This window comes from Brachyhypopomus gauderio, chromosome 14, assembly GCF_052324685.1.
Source record: "Brachyhypopomus gauderio isolate BG-103 chromosome 14, BGAUD_0.2, whole genome shotgun sequence".
Classification (NCBI taxonomy): Eukaryota; Metazoa; Chordata; class Actinopteri; order Gymnotiformes; family Hypopomidae; genus Brachyhypopomus; species Brachyhypopomus gauderio.
This window is the reverse complement of record NC_135224.1, coordinates 9811609-9833546: the sequence shown is the minus strand read 5'-3', so window position 1 is coordinate 9833546 and position 21938 is coordinate 9811609. Positions and strand designations below refer to the sequence as shown.

General features: G+C 42.5%; 1 protein-coding gene across 4 annotated transcripts in view; it reads right to left on the bottom strand.

Moving 5' to 3' along the window:
- The window catches only part of kcnip4a (potassium voltage-gated channel interacting protein 4a), a 134207-nt gene extending 116468 nt beyond the window's left edge, over nt 1-17739 (bottom strand). The window contains exons 1-3 of one of the 4 annotated variants that reach the window (XM_076972783.1): nt 6444-6689; nt 6176-6283; nt 5416-5567 (exon numbers count right to left, since the gene is read on the bottom strand). In XM_076972783.1, the coding sequence (XP_076828898.1) occupies nt 5416-5560 (145 nt within the window). In that variant the 5' untranslated portion in view covers nt 5561-5567; nt 6176-6283; nt 6444-6689. Of the gene's footprint in view, nt 1-5415; nt 5568-6058; nt 6284-6443; nt 6690-17526 lie in introns of those variants that run through there. The other 3 variants (XM_076972781.1, XM_076972782.1, XM_076972787.1) reach the window with 3 other exon arrangements.
- Nucleotides 17740-21938: the final 4199 nt, after the last annotated feature.

The window sequence follows — 21938 nt, the reverse complement described above, 5'->3', positions numbered from 1 at the left end:
GCAAAATCCAATGACTAACACCAAGAACAGCAGTTACACAATATACACTCACCGGCCACTTTATGAGGTACACCTTGATAGTACCAGGTTGGACCCCCTTTTGCCTTCAGAACTGCCTTAATCCTTCGTGGCATAGATTCAACAAGGTACTGGAAACATTCCTCAGAGTCTTGTCCATATTGACATGATAGTATCACACAGGTGCTGCAGATTTGTTGGCTGCACATCCATGATGCGAATCTCCCGTTCCACCACATCCCAAAGGTGCTCTATTGGATTGAGATCTGGTGACAGTGGAAGCTGTTTTTCCAATCTTCTATTGTCCAGTTTTCGTGAGCCTGTGCAAATTGTAGCCTCAGTTTCCTGTTCTTAGCTGACAGGAGTGGCACCCAGTGTGGTCTTCTGTCCATCCGCCTCAAGGTTCGAAGTGTTGTGCGTTCAGAGATGCTCTTTGTAAAGGATCTGACATTCAGTTGTTTGTTTTTTGTGGGTTTGGGACTCAGCTGTTTGGTATTTTTGTTGTTGCTTATTAATGCAAAAAGAAAAGACTTATTTTGGTGCTTGCTGCTGCGCCGCCCACTCGCGACGCTGCGCAGCGCATTTATGTCACTGCCCACGAAAAGAAGGCTAAATGACATCAAGAAAGAAAAGTGGTTAGGACTTTCATAAAGGAAAATTAGCACCTAGCTGAATGGCGAACAAGGTAAATAATTTACAGGGCCTGAATTTCAGTGCGGGATTGCGGGAATTGCGCACTTTCTTGGATTCCCGCAATTTTTGCCATAATAATGCGGGAAACTCCCGCACACAATTACAGCGAAAACGTTCAGCAAAACAATAGCTCGGTTTGTATTGTGAGACGGACAGATAGTCGGACAGACCGACTTCCGTACTGTACGCTGCACTCAGCGCTCTCACTCTTCCTAGCACCGCAGCGGCGGCGACGTTGACCAAACTAATCCTCAGGATTCACACACAGGTGAAGGTAGTAAACTAAAGCAGCAGTCCAAAGATATGTTTCAGTCCAACTGGCAAGGAATATATCCTTGGCTCAAACTTAATAGCGGTGAAATGAGCTGCTCGATTTGTAAAATGTACGGTGCTGTGCCTTTTACCAGCCGATGCTACAAAACATCGACTTGAAGTCGCCACTCGGCTAGTGTCTCTCATACAGCAGCACTGAAAAGAAAGCGCGAGGCTGATCTGAAAGAGGTGGTCAATAACGGAGGAGAAGTGCAAAAAAACAGATTACCAGGGTTGCCAACTTTATCACTTTGAGTGAGATTTGATTTTAGGAGGGGGGGAGGGAGGGGGGTGGCTCTGTGTGTGTAAAATATTGGCCGGGGGTGGGGTGTGCGTGTGTAAATTGTTGGGGGGGGGGGGGGGGGGGGGTGTAAAATGGACACATTAAGTATTATATCAGAGCGATATAAGCAAACTAGTGGCGCCAGAGCGAACTAGTAACTCATTGAATCATAGATGTAGATCAGAGATAAAAACAACTAGATTTTTTCAGCGTGAGAAATCGGATGTATGACGTTTGTGCGTGTGAAGACAGTCAAATGCGTGTGTCAAATGCGAGAGTTGGCAACCCTGGATTACTGCAATGTATAAAATGCTGCCTGATGCCCAGTCAGCTGATTGTGATGTGATGACACATTTCAGCACACAAAACAGACGTAAAATTAAGTTATAACAAGCCTAACCAATGTATGCTAATTTCAGAGCTTGGCCCTCCAAGAGAGCAGTCGGAATGTTTTTTTTTTTTTTTTTTTTTTTTTGAAAAGAAAGACCAAGGAGAGGATATATATATATAATATATATAATATATCTTGTTGAAGCACAGCAAGACCTGTATTTAGGTTCACCAGAAGTATCCCCCCCAAAATGTAGAAATCCCCCTTATGTGACACATTTAAGGGGGGAATTCCCACTCATTTTGAAAAATGAATTTCAGGCCCTGATTTATATGGTTGACCGAGTTGAAGGCGCTTAATTGCCAGAAGCTTATTTCCTTTTTTTTTTGTTGTCTGTTTGGTCTGAGCACTTAAGGCTATATTATACAGATTGTGATCTTGATTGTTTTACACTGAACATGCTCTTATGGTTTGTATTGTTCTGTACAGTAATTGTAATCCGTTTTAACTAGCTCTTTCTGTGAATTCATGACAAAGAATAAATCTGACTAATCATCAGTTTTCGAGTTTGACCATTCTTCAGCTGGGGTCACTACACTCTTCTGCATGCCTCGGTTGTAACAACTGGTTATTTGAGTTACAGTTGCCGTTCCATCAGCTCGAACCAGTCTAGCCATTCTCCTCTGACCTGTGGCATCAACAAGGCATTTGCACCCACAGGACTGCCGCTCACTGGATATTTTCTTTTTTTCGGACCATTCTCTCTAAACCCTAGAGATGGTTGTGCGTGAAAATCCCAGTAGGTCAGCAGTTTCTGAAATACTCAGACCAGGTCGTCTGACACCAACAACCATGCCATATTCAGTCACTTATTTCATCTTTCTTCCCCATTCTGATGCTCAATTTGAACTGCAGTAGATCGTCTTGGCCATGTTTACATGCCTAAATGCATTGAGTTGCTGCCATGTGATTGGCAGATTCGACATTTGCGTTAATGAGCAGTCGGACAGGTGTACCTAATAAAGTGGCCGGTGAGTGTATTATATGCAACATATAACTGTACTAAGGTACCTTCTGACAAGCATAATTTGAATAAATACAAAGGATTAACCAGCACCATGGAGATATTTGAAACGCATGTTAGCTACTATGGAGAAGAAGAAAAAAAACTCCATTTTATAAAGATGTACCATAATGCATTGCAGAATCAGCATAATCATCTTAACTCCCAGACTTAGTCTCGGATGAAGCCATGTAAACAAACCAGCACCATTCCAAGTGCACGTACAGAAGGAACCCTATCAAAAATAAACCTAGGGCTGAGGACCATGTTGCAGTGGTTATGTCTTCCTTGACCTCCAATCTGCATCGATTCAGACCAACCAACTTGTATGGGGTTTGGTTTATCCTCTCTTCCCTCGAAACAAACACCTTGCACAGCAGGGGATCGTTCTGCATGGTGACAGGCCAATATGGCAACAGCACAAGCAGCACGTTCAGGCCCGGGGCTGACTGCTGACAATGGCACCTGACACGGAGGAGGACCCAGCTGTGCCCCCAACAAAACGTGATTAGATACAGAAGAGCCTTGGATAATAATAGACCGAGGAGAGGCTAGGATAATTATGTATGCACACACAGATTTTCCCTTTCCTTTTTCCCCTCATTCTCACACACCCATGCAGATCAAAGTAAAGACTAAAGTTTAATGTGGGTGTAATGACAATAATGATTTATGATTCCAAAATAATAAACACAGCAGTCATAAATAAAACCTAGCATAAAATGTTTAACAAGGGGCTTATATGTCAGTGTAGATAGATTAATTACAGTATTACAGTTCAAATGATTTTAATCTCCAGGCTCTACTCAATAAATGCAAATGGAATATGTAGAGAACATTTTCAGAAAACTAAAACTAGGCTAATGCTCCACACCTGTATCAATCTCATTTAACTAATGGGAAATGCTAAATTTACAACTAGTATCCGCCAAAGTCCAACCCACTTCCATAATATGCTTTATTACAGCTGTCATTTTACATATGCCAGGATCATTTGCTCGACTGAATGCAACATAAATCCAGCCAGTACTAAAGAGCCACTAAAAAGATCAATTTCACATCTGCATCTGGTGCCTCGGTTTATAGATCATTCAAATCTATAGCAGCTATAACCTGCCTTCATTTGGAATCTGAAGAAAGAGGTCTAAGGACAGCCCAGTACATATGTAGCTGAATTCCTATTAAATCATTAACAAATGTAAATAGAACACATGCATATGCCCCTGCACTGGCCTATGTGTACATAGTTATAAAACAATACCCATTAGGGATTCCCAGATATCACATAGAAAGATAAACAGCACTCGAGTATTTTAGTCTCTGAGCTCATCGGTCTACAGTAGGTCAATGTCAAATGACACATTAGTGAGGGATTGAGCAGAATAAAGAGAGAGTGACCTTTATTTATATAGCACTTGGTGAAACAATATTTACACAGTGCATTGCAGAAAGATACAGCAGAATGAAAATACAACAAAAGAAAGACTGAAACCAAGAATAAAACACATGAGAAAATGGAGGGATGAAGACATGAAGGAGTGATGTAAAATATTAATGACACGCTGACTGCCTGAGGTCCCCAGATAGGGGGTCCCAAAGCTTAGGGCCAAGGGACCATCGTACCACTCTTTACTAGTAGTGAGTGTAACCAGCATACGTCTGTTGATAGATCTGAGAGCTCAGAGAACCAGTTCACTAAAGTACATGGGACAAGAGACTGGGGGATTTGAAAGGTCATTAAGGGTATCTTAAATGATACACAGGTGTCGAGTTTAGCCATCTCAGAACTTAAACGATGATCACTCGTTCTTGTAGGTGTCAAACGTCTTGCCACAGCAATACAGCTCTTTTTTTTTTTTTTTTACAGTTTTTAGCCTTCATGGATGTGAACACAAAAGGTGCCAGGATTCCATGTCAGTTTGCTTTTCCCAACAAGTCCCATCACTTTTATCTAAGTTAAGCTGCAGAACCCTGCGGATTTAAATGTGCTCTACACAATCAAAGAGGGAGCTTGTAGATCTTCATGGATTAGAAGCTAGGGACATATTCAGTTGTGTATCGTTAGCATACTGATGAAAAAGGTGTTTTTATTAATGATCCTGGCTAATGGGAACATATACTGATTAAACAGTCCTAACTGCAGGAGCAAACCTTAAGGGACTCCACAAGACAAAACATGTCACTTGAGGGAAATGTTAAACTAGTCTGTTGTAGAAAAAGTTGTTGGTGCGGGAAGGTAAAAGCACAACAAACCAGTAAGAATTAACAGCGGTTATCCTTGCAAAAAGCAATTGCAATGGTTTAAAAAAAAATGTTAGGGTAAATTGAAATGAGTTGTGATATTAAAAGCAAGCAACTCCGTCCAAGAAATAAGTCACTGAAATCTCACTGGAGACTTTGCGCCATCACAGTGGCCAAGCCGATCCTGGATCGCAGTGGTTTACGAGTCCTGCAGAACCAAGAATGAAGGCCGTTTCCATTATGCACCTCTAGCCAACCTGGTCGAGCGTGCAGATCAAGGTACCACACCAAAGTCATGGGTTCGATTCCCCGAGGGAGCAGACACACAGTCATACCGACATGGAATTTCCATGCTGCTCTGACTAAGAGCATCTGTCAAATGTGATAAAATCTCCAGTTGACCTCCAGTTGTCCTTCCACTCACCTTCAACAGTGGGTACGGTGACTATCTCGACTACGCTGAAGGGTATTTACCTTTCTTGTCAGACAGTGCCCAGGACATGATGCTTCTCACCACACAGCAGTTGAGCAGCACTTTCCTGGAGAGGCCATAGTTCCTGGGGGAGTGGCACAGGTCTTCCCTCCACCGAATCCTCTTGGTTGGTGTGGACATGGTCATGTTCAAACTGAGATCAGGATAAAAACTTGTGTTTGGTTTAGTCCTTTTGAAAATCATTAGTGCAATCACATATTAGGTTAGATTAGATTACACACATTATAAAAGCACACATATATAAAAAATGTGTAATGTGTGTGTGTGTGTGTGTATATATTTAGCTAAATCAACTAAAAGTATGAATGTGACTTTTGGATGTGGAATCATTGGATGTGGAATGTTTGCCCTTGGCTCTATGAAAGGACCAAAAAGGTATATTCACTTGCATAAATGTCTGTAAATTATTAAAATGCTTAACAGTTTGTTAGAGTTAACAAACACTAATAAAAGAAATGTAAACATGCACAGTTTGAGGCAAAGAGGAGGTCTGGCCTGCTCCAGGCAATTTTGAAATAATGCATACGGAAGACACAACAATAAATATTTATGGTTATTTGATGATCCAAAAGTGTGATCGGATCCTTGCAAAGCCCTCTGTTTGCACATAATTACGCCAAGTACCTGTCAAAGCATCTGTCGTCTCGCCCCGCGTTACCCTCTGCACATGTATTCTAAATCCAACAGTTCCATCAACAAACGCTGCATGTCCAGTTAATCCAGCCCAGCCCATGCCCTTACCTTGCAGGACAAGGAGAACGGCTTTATCTTCTCCCGTTGACTGACATGCGGTGCTCGGGTTTCACTTAACTGACGGTTCTCCCTTTCCTCCAAGCTTGTGAAACAAGACTGCCGGAAAGGGAGGTGGAGGAGGGGAGATGGAGGGGAGGTGGGGAGATGGGAGCGAAACCGTGTGACCGCACCAGCGACCAATGGACTCAGAAATGTCTGGGTAGCACATCATTGTTAGTGTGTGCTCAATGCGAACAATACGACTTTTTCCACTCACCTAGTGAGGAAGTATAGTGGTCCACTCGTGGTCTTACAGGTCAGTGCTCATGTGGGTCTATCATCGTGAACATACCGTATGCATGTCAACACAGATGGATAGATGGATGTTTACCTCCCTGCCTAACACATGCATAAGTTCCAGCTGCCTACATTTGAACACCATACATAATACACACACACACACACACACACACACACGGGCTCAGCCAGACTCCCCTACTGTCTCAGCTGCCATAATTAGCAACAGTAAACCCCCGCCCACCCTCTACACCCAACAGAATTACTCAGCCTGTTAAATTTGACCCTGACAATAGTGGCCAAGAGACTGCAAATGAAACACTTCTCAAAATAACACGAACACAGTGTTTTTCCTTCTGCTGACTTACTCTGAAGCCTGCCCAAATGCTACAGTGTGTAGAAATAGTTTCCTGATGATAAAAGAAAAGAGTTTCATCCTAGCCAAAGGAGCCCTCAGGGCGAGTCGCTATTTTCAGATGGCAGTATCACCGCAATATGTGCGCTTCCATTTTACGGAGGCTGGAGCTATATTCAACAAATCACTTCGTTTGACTAGTAAGTAAAGATTATTCCCTGTAACTGGAATTCAGACCACCTTTTATCCCGTCATTGGCGAAGAACGTCAGGCAAAACTAAAAGGAGGCAAACATGAGTCTCAAACAAAAGCGTTCATTCAAACGCCTGTCCACGGTCAGCGGAGGGACGGCACCGTGACACGTCTACGCTTAGCCGTAAAACAAACACACACATGACCCTTACTATAATGGTCCTTTAATACCCAGGCCACTAGTCTGTATAAAAGGGAAATACAGCATTTGTTTCTAACAGAAATCGTGTACAGCATGCAACAAAATGACCTTAATAAAGGAAAAGCAAAACAACTGGGCCTTAAATTGTGACCCTGCATTGTATTGTGCGACTAGATACATTTAGATAGTACGGATGCAAAATTAAACTTTACTTGTCATATGCTATATTCAGCAATAAACACTGCTGAATAAACATTAAGAGAGTGAAAGCTAAGCCCATGTAAGAACCTTAAACCACAACCAGCACTGCCAAGAACATTGTTGCTTAAAGAGAGACAGAGTGAATCCTGTGGTAAAACTGTACACCTCTTTCATTAGAAGACGCTATCGATCTCCTGTTAAACAGAATCCTCCTTTCGAGCACTCAATACGACCAACACTTCAGCACGCACACACACACACACAGCCAGAGAAACCTGCTTCTGAAGACAGCAATCCCTTCGAAATATACCGTTGTCCAAATACATTAACTATCCATCTAAACAACTGAACTACTGGCAAAAGTGCGTTGCTAATGAACAGTCTAAATGAGAACGCAGCTTCGCCTTAATCGTCTAACACAGACGTCACAAAGACGTGCTCTCACAAACACAGTCACAATGCGACAGTCTGAAACCAATTATTTGAATGTCGAACCATTTTCACTCCACCAGTCACGACGTAGTAGTGGATCATTTAGCCACGTGATCGGAGGGTCCCGGTTTCGACTGCCACATAGGCCTCGATGAGCAGTACTCACAGGCCCCTAGTGTGTATGAGTGTGATGGGTTAAATGCGGAGGATTGCGTGTCCCTGCTGGGTTGAGACTGGTCAACCATCCCAAAAATCCCCAGCAAACAGTGTTCTCGTGGTCAGAAAACGACCAATGAAGGTCTCTTCTGTGATGCTGCACATAGGATATTGGTCTCCAATTGCACACCTCTGCTTTTTATTATTAATAAATGGTTTTGTTTGTTTGTTTGTTTTTGTTTTATTGGAGTAGGTGAATAGTGGATAAACACAACATAAAACTGTTCCCGAGACCTGTCCTACATTTCAAAGTCTCAGGACACGGGTGTGAATAGGTGGGAGTGGGCCCGTCTTGCCCATCAGGTCCGCTGACCTCACATCGTTGCAGTGGGAAGAGCGGCGGTTTCGTGCTGGGCACTGCTGTACTGAGGCTCAGCGGGGCCGGGCGGAGCACAGTTGGCTGGGGCTGACCCCCGGGCTCCGCCATTAACCCCACGACCTTGTGTGGGCTCCGCTCTACCGACCGCCGAGGGGAGGAAGGAGGCGCAGGAGAGCGTGACGGATTAGAATCGGCCCTAAAGTATCTTTGGCTAACGGCGCAAGACATGGCACCAATCCCGCGGCTGTGCTCGCAGTGGACACTGAGCGAAGGATGTTACGCTGTGGACGTGGGAAAGACAACTGTGCTAAACCTATGAAGTATGTGAGACGGGGCCTGAGCTGTCAAACTTATGTATCTCACAATCCCATTCTGACACCATTATTTTGACCTCAGGTAGCGTCATATAAGGTGATAGTGGTCCCAGAGTAGTTTAGATTTACATTCCGTCTGTGTCTGACTTCAACACATTCTATTATCTATAGTGTCCTGTAGAGAGGTAAACAGTCCCCTTTAACAAAGCTTTCCTCTTCTAAAGCAGGAAATGGTTTATGGTGGTTCCTCTCAAGGTTTCTTCTTCATGCTCTTAGGGAGTTTTTCCTTGCCACTAGAGGCTGGCTCACTGGAGGCTTAGACTCGGACAGCTGCTTTGTGACAACTGTCACAAATTTAATTGATTGATTGAAATGTAATAATTACTATGATATCCAAGTTCATGTTTTTGTAAAATGCCAGCAAGCCAACTGCAGTGATGTATGTATTATTGCAGCAGTAGTGTTTGGCTTAGGGAACATTCCTGTCTTAAGATACAACCGTGTGCATTGTATCAGCCGGATGTCTGCACAGTAATGGATATGGCCATGTACACAGTCATGTTGTGCATGTTACAAGAGTATCATGCTCCTTCATTGGTCATTTTGTTAAATACCAGAATATCTCAATAGGAATCAATAAGGTGGCTCATCTCCCTCTCTTTATCTCTCCTTCTGTGTCTGTGTTGCACTCTCACACACACACACACACACACACACACACACACACACACACACACACACACACACACACACACACACACACACACACACACACACTTGTCGTACTCTTTTCCTCCCCGAGGGGGACAATCAGCCGATTGGAGGGAATGTCTTCATTAATTATTCAGCTAATGTGCCCAGTAACAGGAGATAACAGGCAGCACTTCTGCGGTCAGCCTGCTACAACATCCAGCGACACGCTCAGCTTGGCTCATGTAGCCTCCCCCCAAATACGCCTGTGTAACGTCACCCACTCAAAAGCTGCACTGGCGGAATCGGCCCTATTTTTGGAGGGATTTCTCACCGTCTACTGAGGTAGAATATGTACATCATGTCTTTAATACATAACGTAGTACGCACTCCGTTTGCAAAGCAGCTGTTTTCAGGCTGTGGGAAAGATATATTCACTAAAGTTTAGAACCATAGTACAGTAGCTGTGACTTCATTAGTGAAGGTTTGCTGGCAGGCGTCTAAATCTAACTTCAACCACTAGATGTCAGTCTTGCACACCGTTACAGAGGAAGATCATAAAGTTATACTGCGGTCGAGTTTCTGCTCCATTGCGTGATGAATCAATTCGAGGTCATATATTTTTTTTTATCTTAAGTCTTAAAAGAAAAAGTCACACAGTAGAAGCGAATGCGATACTAACTGTGGCCAAGGAAATGGTGCCTGAGGAAATGTTAATGGTGGGGGAATACTATAGACTGTTAAAAGCAAGAAGACAAGCGAAATAACCCCCATGACATTACAGGGCTTAACCTAGTAAGGTGGTTCCCCAGGGCAACAGAAGGGGTATGGGGTTAAGATTCTGCCACATTAAGCTTCTAGCCTCTAGCCTGATGCAAAAACCCAACTACTTACTGTAAGCACCAGAAAAAACCAACATGCGTCTTCTTTCACAAAGTACACAGGTGACAGTATACAGCTGAGATCTGTGCTGTTTATTTCAGTTATATAGTAATCGTATATATATATATATATCGTATTATAGAAGTAATCGTACGGCATTACTGTCCTGCTCTGAGCTACACAACACTGACATTCCACAACTTACACGTTCAAACCACTCATACCATCAATCACGACCACTGTCCTACATTAATACATGTCACTGACCCAAAGACACATATTCCTAGATCTCAGGTTCATGCCAAGTAAGCCATAGCTTATTTATAATGCAAAAGATCCCTCTCATTAAAATCATTCTAGGTAATTCATAACAAAATCACCGTTTACCGTTTAAAAATTGTTCACCGTGAGTAAACCTCATGTACATGGGGAACGATTTCTGTCAACATTATGAATACATATTATCATGCTGAACTGTTGATGTTTTTGTAATCGTTATGGTTAGTCTCACAGTAATGTTATTCTTAAGACCAAGAAAACAGACAGTCTGTTGTTCAGAGGCCTCAGATTGACCATCCTGATAAAGGATGCCATGCGTCGACCTTCTGTACATTTTCAAAACCCACCCCTTCATCTAGCTGTGCACTTCCGTGCAGAACACAACCCAGTGTTCCACCCAGGCTGTGGGCCTTAGGTCTGATGAAAACAAATGCAAAGAAACAAATGAGAATTTCTCCAAGTTATGAAACCAAGTCGTGGACTTGGGTGGGGGGGGGGGGGGGGTCACTGGCTCTTACGAACCACCTGCTTACACATTTCCGAGCGTCTAAGCTGCCTCCCACTCCCCCCGTGGGAGATGAACTGATTTACAGGAGCAGAGAAAGGTGATTGTCGTCTTCTTCACCATGATCACGGGGAGGCACAGTGGGTTCTAAGTGCTGTTTCAGTGTCGGGTTCTGAAATCGTGATGTTGCAGGACACAGTATGCAGAAGGACTTTTCTCTAAACAGATCGCACAATATTTTATTGAGTGTGCAGAGATTCTTTTGAGATTTCACATGTGTGTTCTATACATGTTTCCATTGTTACAGCATTTTTTTTAAAACAAAATAACTTTGCAATTGCAATTGCTCATCGTTAATATATACTTTATATATAGGATTCTGTGGCATGTTTTTAATATACTTATCACGTGTAGTAATACAATAACAAGTATTTTGCTTATATTATGAAGCACTACATGGGTGTAAACTGCAAATGTACCAGCACTTCAGTATCTTGCCTCGGTGACGTTCCTAGAACCTTTGTGAGACTAATCTTTTGATCAATATAACCACCGAATAACAACACTACTGCTCTGATGTATTCAGATGACAAGGCAGTTGCATCAGCAGTGCTGTTTGATCTGCCCGGGCTGTTGTGCGTCAGTTGTGAGACTCTAACGCGTCTTTGATCTGATGATTGTCCCTGCATTCATTATGAAGGCATGAATGCTAATCATTCGCTGCCTTGGTAACTGGAACAGGTTAAGCCCATAGCAAAGCACAGAGGTGCTGAACTTAAATTGTTTAGGGCTTAATAAACATCTTCAGAAGAGTGCTATAGAGAGGAGAACACTGTCTGGATGCTGCCACTGCATGTGTTTTGGGTTTGAGTTCAACCAGAAAGACTAGAATAAAGTCTCATTATTTAGCAAGTGAAGATTTAGGAAGTGAACAGGTCTTACGTTGTATTAACTGTATCTCATTCGTTCTGGGTCAAATAGAAGTCATTAAGAAACTAAAGCCTAGGAAAGTAAACTTGCACAATACTTTACAGAAGTAGTTACAGAAGACATAATAGAGAATGAAAGAAAGGCCATGTACATTTTTAGATCTTATTTTTACACGCAAAAAGTGCTTTTAACAATATATTGTTGCAAAGCAGTTTTGCAGGTCTCGTGTGCAAGGCTAAGGCAAAGTGTCGAGGTAAAACTAAAACTGCACCCCCCCCCCCCCCCCCCCCCCCCCTCGTAGCATAAACAAGACGGACGGGGGACCCTAAACACGAAGGCCTGTCCGCTCCCTGCTTGGCACGCGTGCCGCCATAAACAAGCACCTTCTGTGCATTCTTCCGCATTAGTTTATTTCTGACTCGGACGCCGGCCCTCCACCGGTCTCGCCTGGCACCGGTCCCGTGGCACGAGGCCATCCTGGCAGATGTCCGCCCGCCCTGGCTCCCGGCGGTAGAAACAAAAACTAAACCTGGTGGGGGGGGGGGGGGGGGGCAATAGGGGGATGTTGCCTGTGGCAAAGGTTTTCTTCTTAAGTGTGGCAAGAGATGGAGCGCATGGACAGATTGGGTGTTTATTGTGCTGCTCCAGTGTACATAAAGTTACTGCAACATGTGTGGCTGCAATGGTCACAGATGTCAGCAGGTCCACTGGTGGAGACTCTTTGTTTTACCATTGGCTTGGGTGCCGGAGGTGACCTTCCGTACGCCTTTACCGAGCTGTTCTTCAGTGATCCTGCTAAAGATGACTTCCCTTCTGCACGGCTGGTCTCGTTTGGTACCCATTTTGTAGTCTGGTACAAGTACGTATAATTCAGACATGGAGTTTATAATCCACTCACGCGTCCAAGTTATGCAGCGTGGACATCTGAAGCGTTGATTCAAAATTCAGGGTTGCCAGCTCCATATTCGGAAACAGACGCTCACCTGTTTGGTGACAGATTCAGGACGAAGGTCAGTGCGTCCAGGCACACCATGGCTGCCATGAAAACACTCAGTCACCAAAGGCAATGGCCTCTCCTAGACTCCATCAAACGTCTCTCAGATATTACTGACCAACATGAACCAGTGTTCACCCTGGTGCTGCTCTGCACAAACAAGCTTGTTCACGGATGTAAATATTTTATTTTAAATATATGATGACGAAAGAAAGCAAAGACTATTACTTGTTTCATTAAGTAGAAAACCTGGTCACCCTCCAAGCACGTGTCCAGCCTAATAAAGTTCTGCACCAAAGCTTACTCTTAATATGCTAATTATGCTTCATTAGATGTTTAATATCCGATTCCCTATATTCTGTGACTCCGTCATACTCAAGTCCTACAAGTAAAAAAAATTTAATTAGGTCTTACTTAATACAAAAGGAGTAACATGCAAAAGGAGTTACTAATTCATACATTATGGATTTCAACTCATCAAACTCACTTGCACAAGATTAGGCCAATCAGTTTATACTTCAAAAGTTGACATGGTTTTGCAGAACCTATAATTGGGAGGAAATGTATATATAGAAAACCCTTTTCATAGTAATGCCACTCATACAAAAAACCAATTACATACCTTACACATTACAAACAGTAAGTGCAAACAGGCTGCTGAAGACCAATAATATGCAGTAGTTTCAGCTAACTGTGAACCCACCACAAGTCTTGGTAGACTTTCTGTGACATTACACTTACAATCCACACTCAACATCAACATAATGACCTACTGCTGGACCCCATGACACCGAGCCTCCATGAAGCCATGAGGGTCTTTTATGGTATTATCTACTCAAAACTGAACTAAAGTCGACCATTAAGAAAATCAACATGAAATGAACTCTTCCAGAATGACCATACAGACATCTGTTTGGAAGAGTGGAACAGTACTATGAGAAATTTCTAAAACTGCATGTGGTTCCTCGAATCGTTGCCAACACTCCTTGGTGCTTTAGAACATTCTACAGTTGTTGAACGGGACATTTGAAAATGACCTCACAAGCCTCGTGCCTGCTATGGCCGCCTAAACAATGATGCGAGACAGCCTGCATCACTGACCCCACGCTACGCAACATGGTTCTTGGGCAAAGCATGCCCATTTCTTATTGCCTGCTTGTTCATTTATGTTATTCGAGGCTTGTCCGACATGCTGATGGAAATTCACCCCTAATTGAACTGGAGTTTAAATCAACCTGGACAGACATAAACAACTGAACAATTGTGAGTAAAGGTTTGCAAAGCCTCTGGAATTGCTTGAATAGCTCCTCGTTGAAGTCGTACTACTAATAATACACACATACGGACACTTTACGTTACAGTATCATTACTGAACAAAAGGGCTCGGAGAATTTCCAAGCACAGCATAATGTGACAAATACAACATTGCTAGTTTTGTTTGGAGACACAGATTGTAAATCTACAACTCTTACCGATCCTGTGCAGTCAGCCTGTAAGAATCAGGGTTGGTCTAGCACAGTTTGGGCACTTACCTTCCTCAGATACCAAATGATCTGGTGAATCAGACGAGTCTTCCCTTTCAGGAACAGACACAGGCACCTCTGGCTGAAACAATCACGCTCAGTTTTGGAAAAAGTACATGAAACCTCATTGAATACAAATCTAAACATAAAATGTGAAAGTTGGATGGGTGTGTGAAAGGAAGACAGCAGTGGTCACGTGTTCAGTGTGTGTGGGTCTACTATTTAAAAGTGTGCTCAGTAAACACTGGTCTGTGATTTTACAGTGAGAGTTTGCTCAGTGAACACTAAACAATGCATGTAAAGTAGCAGCTTCACATGGTTAATATTAAAACTGCACTCAAATACTCAAGTAAAATATGATCTTCGAATTTTATAAGAGCGTTATTGCTCTGGGGTAGAGACTGTTTGGTCAGTCTGGTAGTACAGACACTGGGGCACCTACAGCGCCATCCAAAGGGCATGAGACAAGGATATGTAGGGTCACTGTAAATGGTGCTGGATGTAGGGAGATAGCTGGAGCTTTAGATTATAAACTTTCCCTCCTAACTGTATCCCAAACAAAACTAGCAGGCTGTATTAGTCACGATATGCTGAGCTTAGAATTCACAAAGTGGCCACTGACCTAAGGCAGAACTTGTTCTTCTTTGAACTTCCATCAGTTGAACACTGCATTACACAGACCTGCTGTGTAGACTAGAGAAGACTAGAGAAATGTACACCGCTGTCTCAATCAACTGTCTTGTAGGACTTTGATACTACACAGCTCAACACATGTGAGGTTATGTGGACATGAGTCTGTCCAGATTAAAGGTCACCAGAACAACCCTGAGTTTTGTTCCACAACCCTAAGTTTATATAACTTAGAAATGTATGACTACTACCCATTTTCTTGGCAGTCACAGGCAATCCATTTACAATCAGCACAGATGAACACATGAAAAAAACATCCCTTTTAGAAAGCAGACTTAATTAAACCATTTAGCTGGAACTTCTAGAAATCCAACTACAATAATGTTTATGTTCATTCAACCAAAACAAGTTGTTTTGTATCCAGTTTAATATGTTGCGTTCAGTACCATATAAAAAACCCATGCTTCACTGTTAGTGATTATCCTTCATGAGGATCAATACAATAATTGATTATTGGTAATCAATAGGATTACAATACCCAGCATCCTCTGCAAAGAGTCCCAAAATCTGCTCTGTGTGGTCTGAGAGAACGGCTCTTAATTAATCTCAGTGAGATCCAATCAGCATCGACGTGTGTTAAGATCAAAGAGACACTTCAATCAAAAATACTCAAATATGAAAGGAGCAGTTCTTTTTGCTGCAAGAAACGGGCCAATTCCACAGCCCACACCGATATTACATTCACATTCTCATCCGCCACCACTGCATCTCAAGACCTCCTCCAACATCCCATGAAGAAAACATGCTCCAGGCACCTCTGCAGATATCGTACATCACAGAAGTGTTTTGTAAATAAGCTGCGAAACATCCAAGCCTTCTAGAAACTTCTTTTTATTAGTGGGTGATACACTCAATAATGAAGAACCAACTCTGTGGTGAAATTTACAGATGCAAGATCTCAGTCCAACAGGGAGAACAAAACACATTAGAGTTCTTGCAGGTTCAACCCCTAAAACGAGACTTATGCACCATCCCTTAACTAAGAAGACAAAATTACCAACATTAATCTTAATGGTACTGCTCACCCTTAAATGAGGCTAGTCCACCCCAGCACATGGGTTGTTCATCACGAGGTGCATGTAGCCAATGCTGAACGTAAGGAATATTCCCAGCCGAGGAATCCTACAGTTGTTTCTCCCGTTTTAAACTTGCCGACCTCATCATTTCACATGGAGGCTAATGAACTCAACAGCAACATTATTATCTACAATAATACATATCAAAATAGTCACACGGATCAGCTTTATGTGGACGCAATTATGACCTTAATTATCATGCTACCGTTACTGCAAAGCAGAAAGTTACCTCCGTAGGGGTGATGAGGAATGTGACTACTTTTCAAAGCACTGCTGCTGGCATGATAATCCATTTAAAAGAAGTACAAACCAAGTGAACAGAATGGCAGTGTACAATGGAGCAGTAGACCTGACCTGTGTGCAAATACGAAGGCCTACTAATAACCACCCAGCCACTAGGTGGAGCCAGATTTGCACCACCCAAACAAGGGTACGGGGTATCAGGATTTTCCCCCCTGAAATACTGCAGAAGCATACTGCATTGTACAGTTACAAACACGGATGGGATAACCAATCAGTTTTGAACACATGTAGGCTACATAATTAAAAAGATCAAAGGATTTTTAAAAGTAAATAGTCGGCATTTATTCGTGTAATTGACTAAATTCATGCTTCTAAAAAAGATCAACAAAACTTGCCGTTGCTGCCAGGTTTTGTGTGTGGCGCAGCCATTAAAGATTAAAATGTTCAGATCAGGACAGTAGTACTGGAATGGCCTAAACGCATAATGAGAACTGGAGTCAGATTGTTCAAAGGGGTTGATAAAATAATTCTGCGTAAAGCAGAGAAAAAAAACTGACAACATATAGTTTTGAAGTTGGAAACTTGGCTTCAGGCTAAACATCACGGCTTCAATTAACTTGTTAAACGTGTAAATAATCAAACACATCCGCACGTGGCAGACCTCAAGCTGTCAATGTGTGAGAGTGTCTAGCGGAATCAAAACATCTGGCAATATTGCGAAAGCTCTAAAATAATTTGTATAATGGTTCTCCGCAAATTAAAACAAACTAAACCTCCTTTGCAACTCGTCTACGCGACTATTCAGTAGCTACTGGCTACGCTACAGTCGCTGTTAAACGAGACAAGGTAAGATAAATGCACCATATTCTTACTTTAGACAACGGCAAAAGTACAAACATGACTACTACATCAGAAATGTAATGATGGATTCTGCGCGCGCCGGGCAGGAACACATTTAACTTCACACAAAAATCCAAGCCATGCAAAAAAAAAAAAATGTTCATGCGCCCTTCGTCCTACCACTTGATGAACTTGATGCGTTCACATGGGCAGAAATGCTGTCTAGTTTCTTTGACTCCATAATGACACCAATCTTCGTTTCGAACTACATTAATGAGGAATTGTTTGGAGAGCCGGTTAGTTGGTTGCACTAACACCAACTTCACGAGATGATGATGATAATGATGCAAGGGGTGGTGCGCGTGTCTAGCGCTCGCGCGAAACTTGCAGTAATCCGTCCGTGGTCTCCAGCGCTATCATATACCCTTACCGCAAATGGTATCCTAAACTATGTCTGACTAAGCTATTCTGTTAAAGCTTTTAATGCTATTTTTTAAAATATTTATTGCTTTGGCACAATGACCATCACAGACTTTTATTTACATTTTAAAATCATCTACAATAATACGTCAGCAGCGTCATCAAAAGATCTCCCGCAATGACTGCGGGCAACACCAGAAATGGATTCGACTTCAGTGGATGTTGGTTTTTTAATATACAGTATAAGCAGAATGACACAGAGACAAGCTATACGGACAATAATAAGGAATGTGTCACTCTGCATCTGCAAGATGGGATGTTTCTTCCCCTTGTTTTATTAGAAACTTTTTTTCGAGTGCTACAGAGGGACTCGTGACAGCTCCAGAAAATCATCCTACACGTGATAGTCCCTCGCTGCACCGCGCGCGTGCTGGGAACTGTACGCCAGATATGAAAATAGAATGAACATTCTAACATAATGCAAGAACTGAAGATGCGAAATTGTGTGCACTGATCGATTAGACTGACGGAATCGGTGGAAACGTTTAGTGTTTCCCACACTTTTATTATTCAAGCTATTGTGTATTGTTACAAAATGCCGATATATATAAAGTTTATATTAATTTTAAGATTTCACTTTGTATTCAAATTACTACAGCATTTAGCTCGGGTTTCACGTATCCTAGTCTCTCTCAGAAAGCATATACTCGAAACGTTAATGCTTTCATATTCATTATATCTTGAGAAATGATATCAGAAAATATGCACAATGCAAGGGAGATCGTACACAGCACAATCTGCGATAGGATGCAGTGACGTCCTCTATATTCCCATATCCTGCAGTAATATCTAACATCTCCCAAAACAAATCACCAATTAGACTACCTTCTGAGTGCAGCATAAGATTCACTCAGACACAGTGGGTTTCTAGAGTCATGGGAAAACATCTTGGTTCCCGTCATCACCCACTCAATTTGCTCCTGCAGTCTTGGCGCACAGGCTACAGGACAAAAAAAACAAAAACATGCAAACAGGAGGAACGAAACACCCATTGTGACTGGCAGATGAAAATAATTCGGCTCACTGATGCAACATACTGAGTGTTGGGGAGACGCCGAGGCGAGGGTAGAGGCCGAGAGAGGCGCGAGGCGCGTGTGGGGGCGCGCGCGGCCAGGCGCCTGCAGACGTGTGCGTTATGTAAGCAGGCAGAAAACGGACCTGCGAAGGAACCCGTGTTAAACTACGGCCGTCAGATGTGATATGTTACCCAGGTCATTATGAAGGCAGATCGAGTGTGTTCAGCCCTCCTGGCCCTGATTTCAGAGTCGAGATTTTCCACATATTTTGACGCATTCAACTGGTGCCCAAATTGCCATCTGTGAAGACCTTGGAGTGTAATGTATTCTACAGAGGTGTTTCGATGCTGCGAGGCTACATACAGACCTATTCAGAGGCCCTGCTGTCGTCTGTTGCTAGTCCCAGTCTGCTGAGACTCAAAACATCATAGACCCTAAAACATAGAGTTTATGGACTTTCCGGACCTCAAATTATATGACTACTAAGCATTTTGGTTTCAGGACTGGCAGGTAAAAATTATTCACATGCACCCGTCCAAACCAGCAGCGAATTAACAAGTGTAATCAGGTTTATTGTAATGACTCTACAGCTCTGTGGCTCCGTATCACTGAGCCTGATTAGAATGGCGGAGTGTTCCAGTGTTAGGGGCAATGTAAAATGGTTTTACAGACTTTTCAAGATCGCAAAAATGCTTTTAAAAACTGTAAAATGCCATTAAACCAGTGCTGTAACACTTGGGCTGTTAATTCCATTTTATGATGACACCTGACGGAAAAAATAAACAAAGAAATAAAATCATTAGGCTTATACTGCTCCTCGTTTGACTGAATCTCCTGGATAGTGATGCATTGTCAGATTCCCCTGAAAAGATATGATCAGGGGAATTTAAACCCATGGACCTGTCAAGAAAGCCAGAATAGCAGGCGTCATGCCATCTCAAAATGCCAAGACAAAATGACAGAGATGTCCTCCTGTTTTCATCGAATCACAATGATCTGTTGGGTTTGTTTTGGAGGACAGCTCTTCATCTGCATAGGCTAGTTTCAATTCACACGGACACATTTCTACCTTGTCAGACAAGTTTGTTCATGTGAGGTTCTGTAGCTATGAGGGGGTGATGCTAGCACCAAGGAATCAAACAACTCTCTACCCAGGAATACAGGTAATGTCAGTCGTGAAGCTAATACCTAAATAACATTGTTATATTTTGCGACAAGTACTATATATCATAATATGTATTAATAATTCACAAAATAACCTAGATACATACTACACAATGCCTCTAGTTGTAAAATGTTTCTTGAACAGAAAATGATGGGAACCTGTTGGGAGGACTTCTTCAACCATCTGTACCATGCTCTAATCCCAACCATGACAGAACCCTAAATGATGAAATCTTTTTTTAAGCTTTAATACAGAAATACTGGTCTAACTTTAAAGATCAGCTAAATAACTTATTTTCATGCAGATTCTTACAAGGTAGACCTGAAGCAGACTTCCTACTGCAATACCATATGCTACTGAGGTTGGAGATCACCTTGAACCTTTGGTAACTACCTGGACAGCTCAGGCCAGTCTGTGGAAGTTCAAGCACCTCTTCCTCAAACTTCAGAGAGATGCAACAGAAGGCTCTCATTGTCTGAGCACTGTCACGGATCTTTTAAAATACAGGAACTAAATTTATATTTAAGAGGGTGAAATGGTAATTCCATAAGTACACTAAATTGTTACATACCAGTGAGGCATTATTTTTAAACCTTTGGTATTTATGCATCTCCTTGTCTCTGGTTTCTTTATACCTAAACATTGCATATTATGACTGAAATGTCATACTGTCATACATGTCAAACACGTGGGGAGGTGTGATAAGGTTCCACTTCACACGTAGCTCAGCGATGACGGCTGAAGCAGAAGCAGTTGTCTTTCACTGACACAGCTGTAGAGTGGATCTCACCCCTGATGCCCTAGAAGCTTCCGTGTGGAAACAAAGAAAGAAAAAAAAAGGTTCCCAAAGTAATGAGATCATGTTTTGTGATCCTGCATTTCCACCCTTGGCCAGCCATATGTCATGCTGTGTCGCTTTAAGGTCTACAGTGACCTTGGTCCCCTTGCTCCTCATTATTCATTCATGATGGTGTGTTTTGTCATATTAAAACCTATGTAATTATCCACTCCTCTTGGCCTTTGGTGTTACTTGCGCAATTGCAGTGAAAAAAAATCCCTTGACCACCGTAGTCCTGTCATGTATACAAGAATTATTAGACTTTCGCAAGTGTCAATTTCTGGAAATGGGAATAATAGGAGGTTTTGACAGACGCCTATAAACACATAGTTAAGTGTGAAACACACTTCGACTGCCGTGGGGATGAATAAACAGAAATAATCAGTTTGTTCTTCTCCATGGGTGAAGTGAGCTAATTCTTCCAGGCACATACGGCAGGACTTTATGGAGACATTACTCTTCATTTCCGAGCTAAGACTTCACAGGAATGCCAGACGTCTCTTTCAGTCACATTTGACAAGCACTGAAAATTGCAAATCAATCTTCCATATGCTTTGAGCACTCACTATAGCACACAAGACATGCACAAGACATGCATATTTGTAAACCGCTCAGGTAAGACTATAACCCACAGCAAGTGCAAAATAACTACTTGGTTCAATTAGTCTATAATAATGAAACTTACTTTCGAGAGAACTGAGGGAAGAAAAAAAAGGCCTGGGTGAGGTCAGACCACCGCAGCACATCGAACAAAACCTTCAGCGTAGGTTCCGGTCAGCTACCCGCAGCAGACTAAAGATTTAAACGCCCCCGCCCGTCCTGTCTTGATGCAAACAGCTCTAACTGCTTCATCATTAATCCATGCACAAGTGTCCCATAAATAATTCAACCCCCTCTTCGTGATTGTCACACCCACCGTGGCCAGTTCTCTGTCTGTATGATATACTTTTAATACATCATTAGTTGGGGGGGTGGTGGGGGGACTGGGCATTTTGTGTCCTTTGTCTTGGCAATGTCCTCCGAGGCAAATGCAGATGACGGTAACAGATAACCTGCTTTTGAACTGTTTCCACACTGTGACCTTCATGAACGA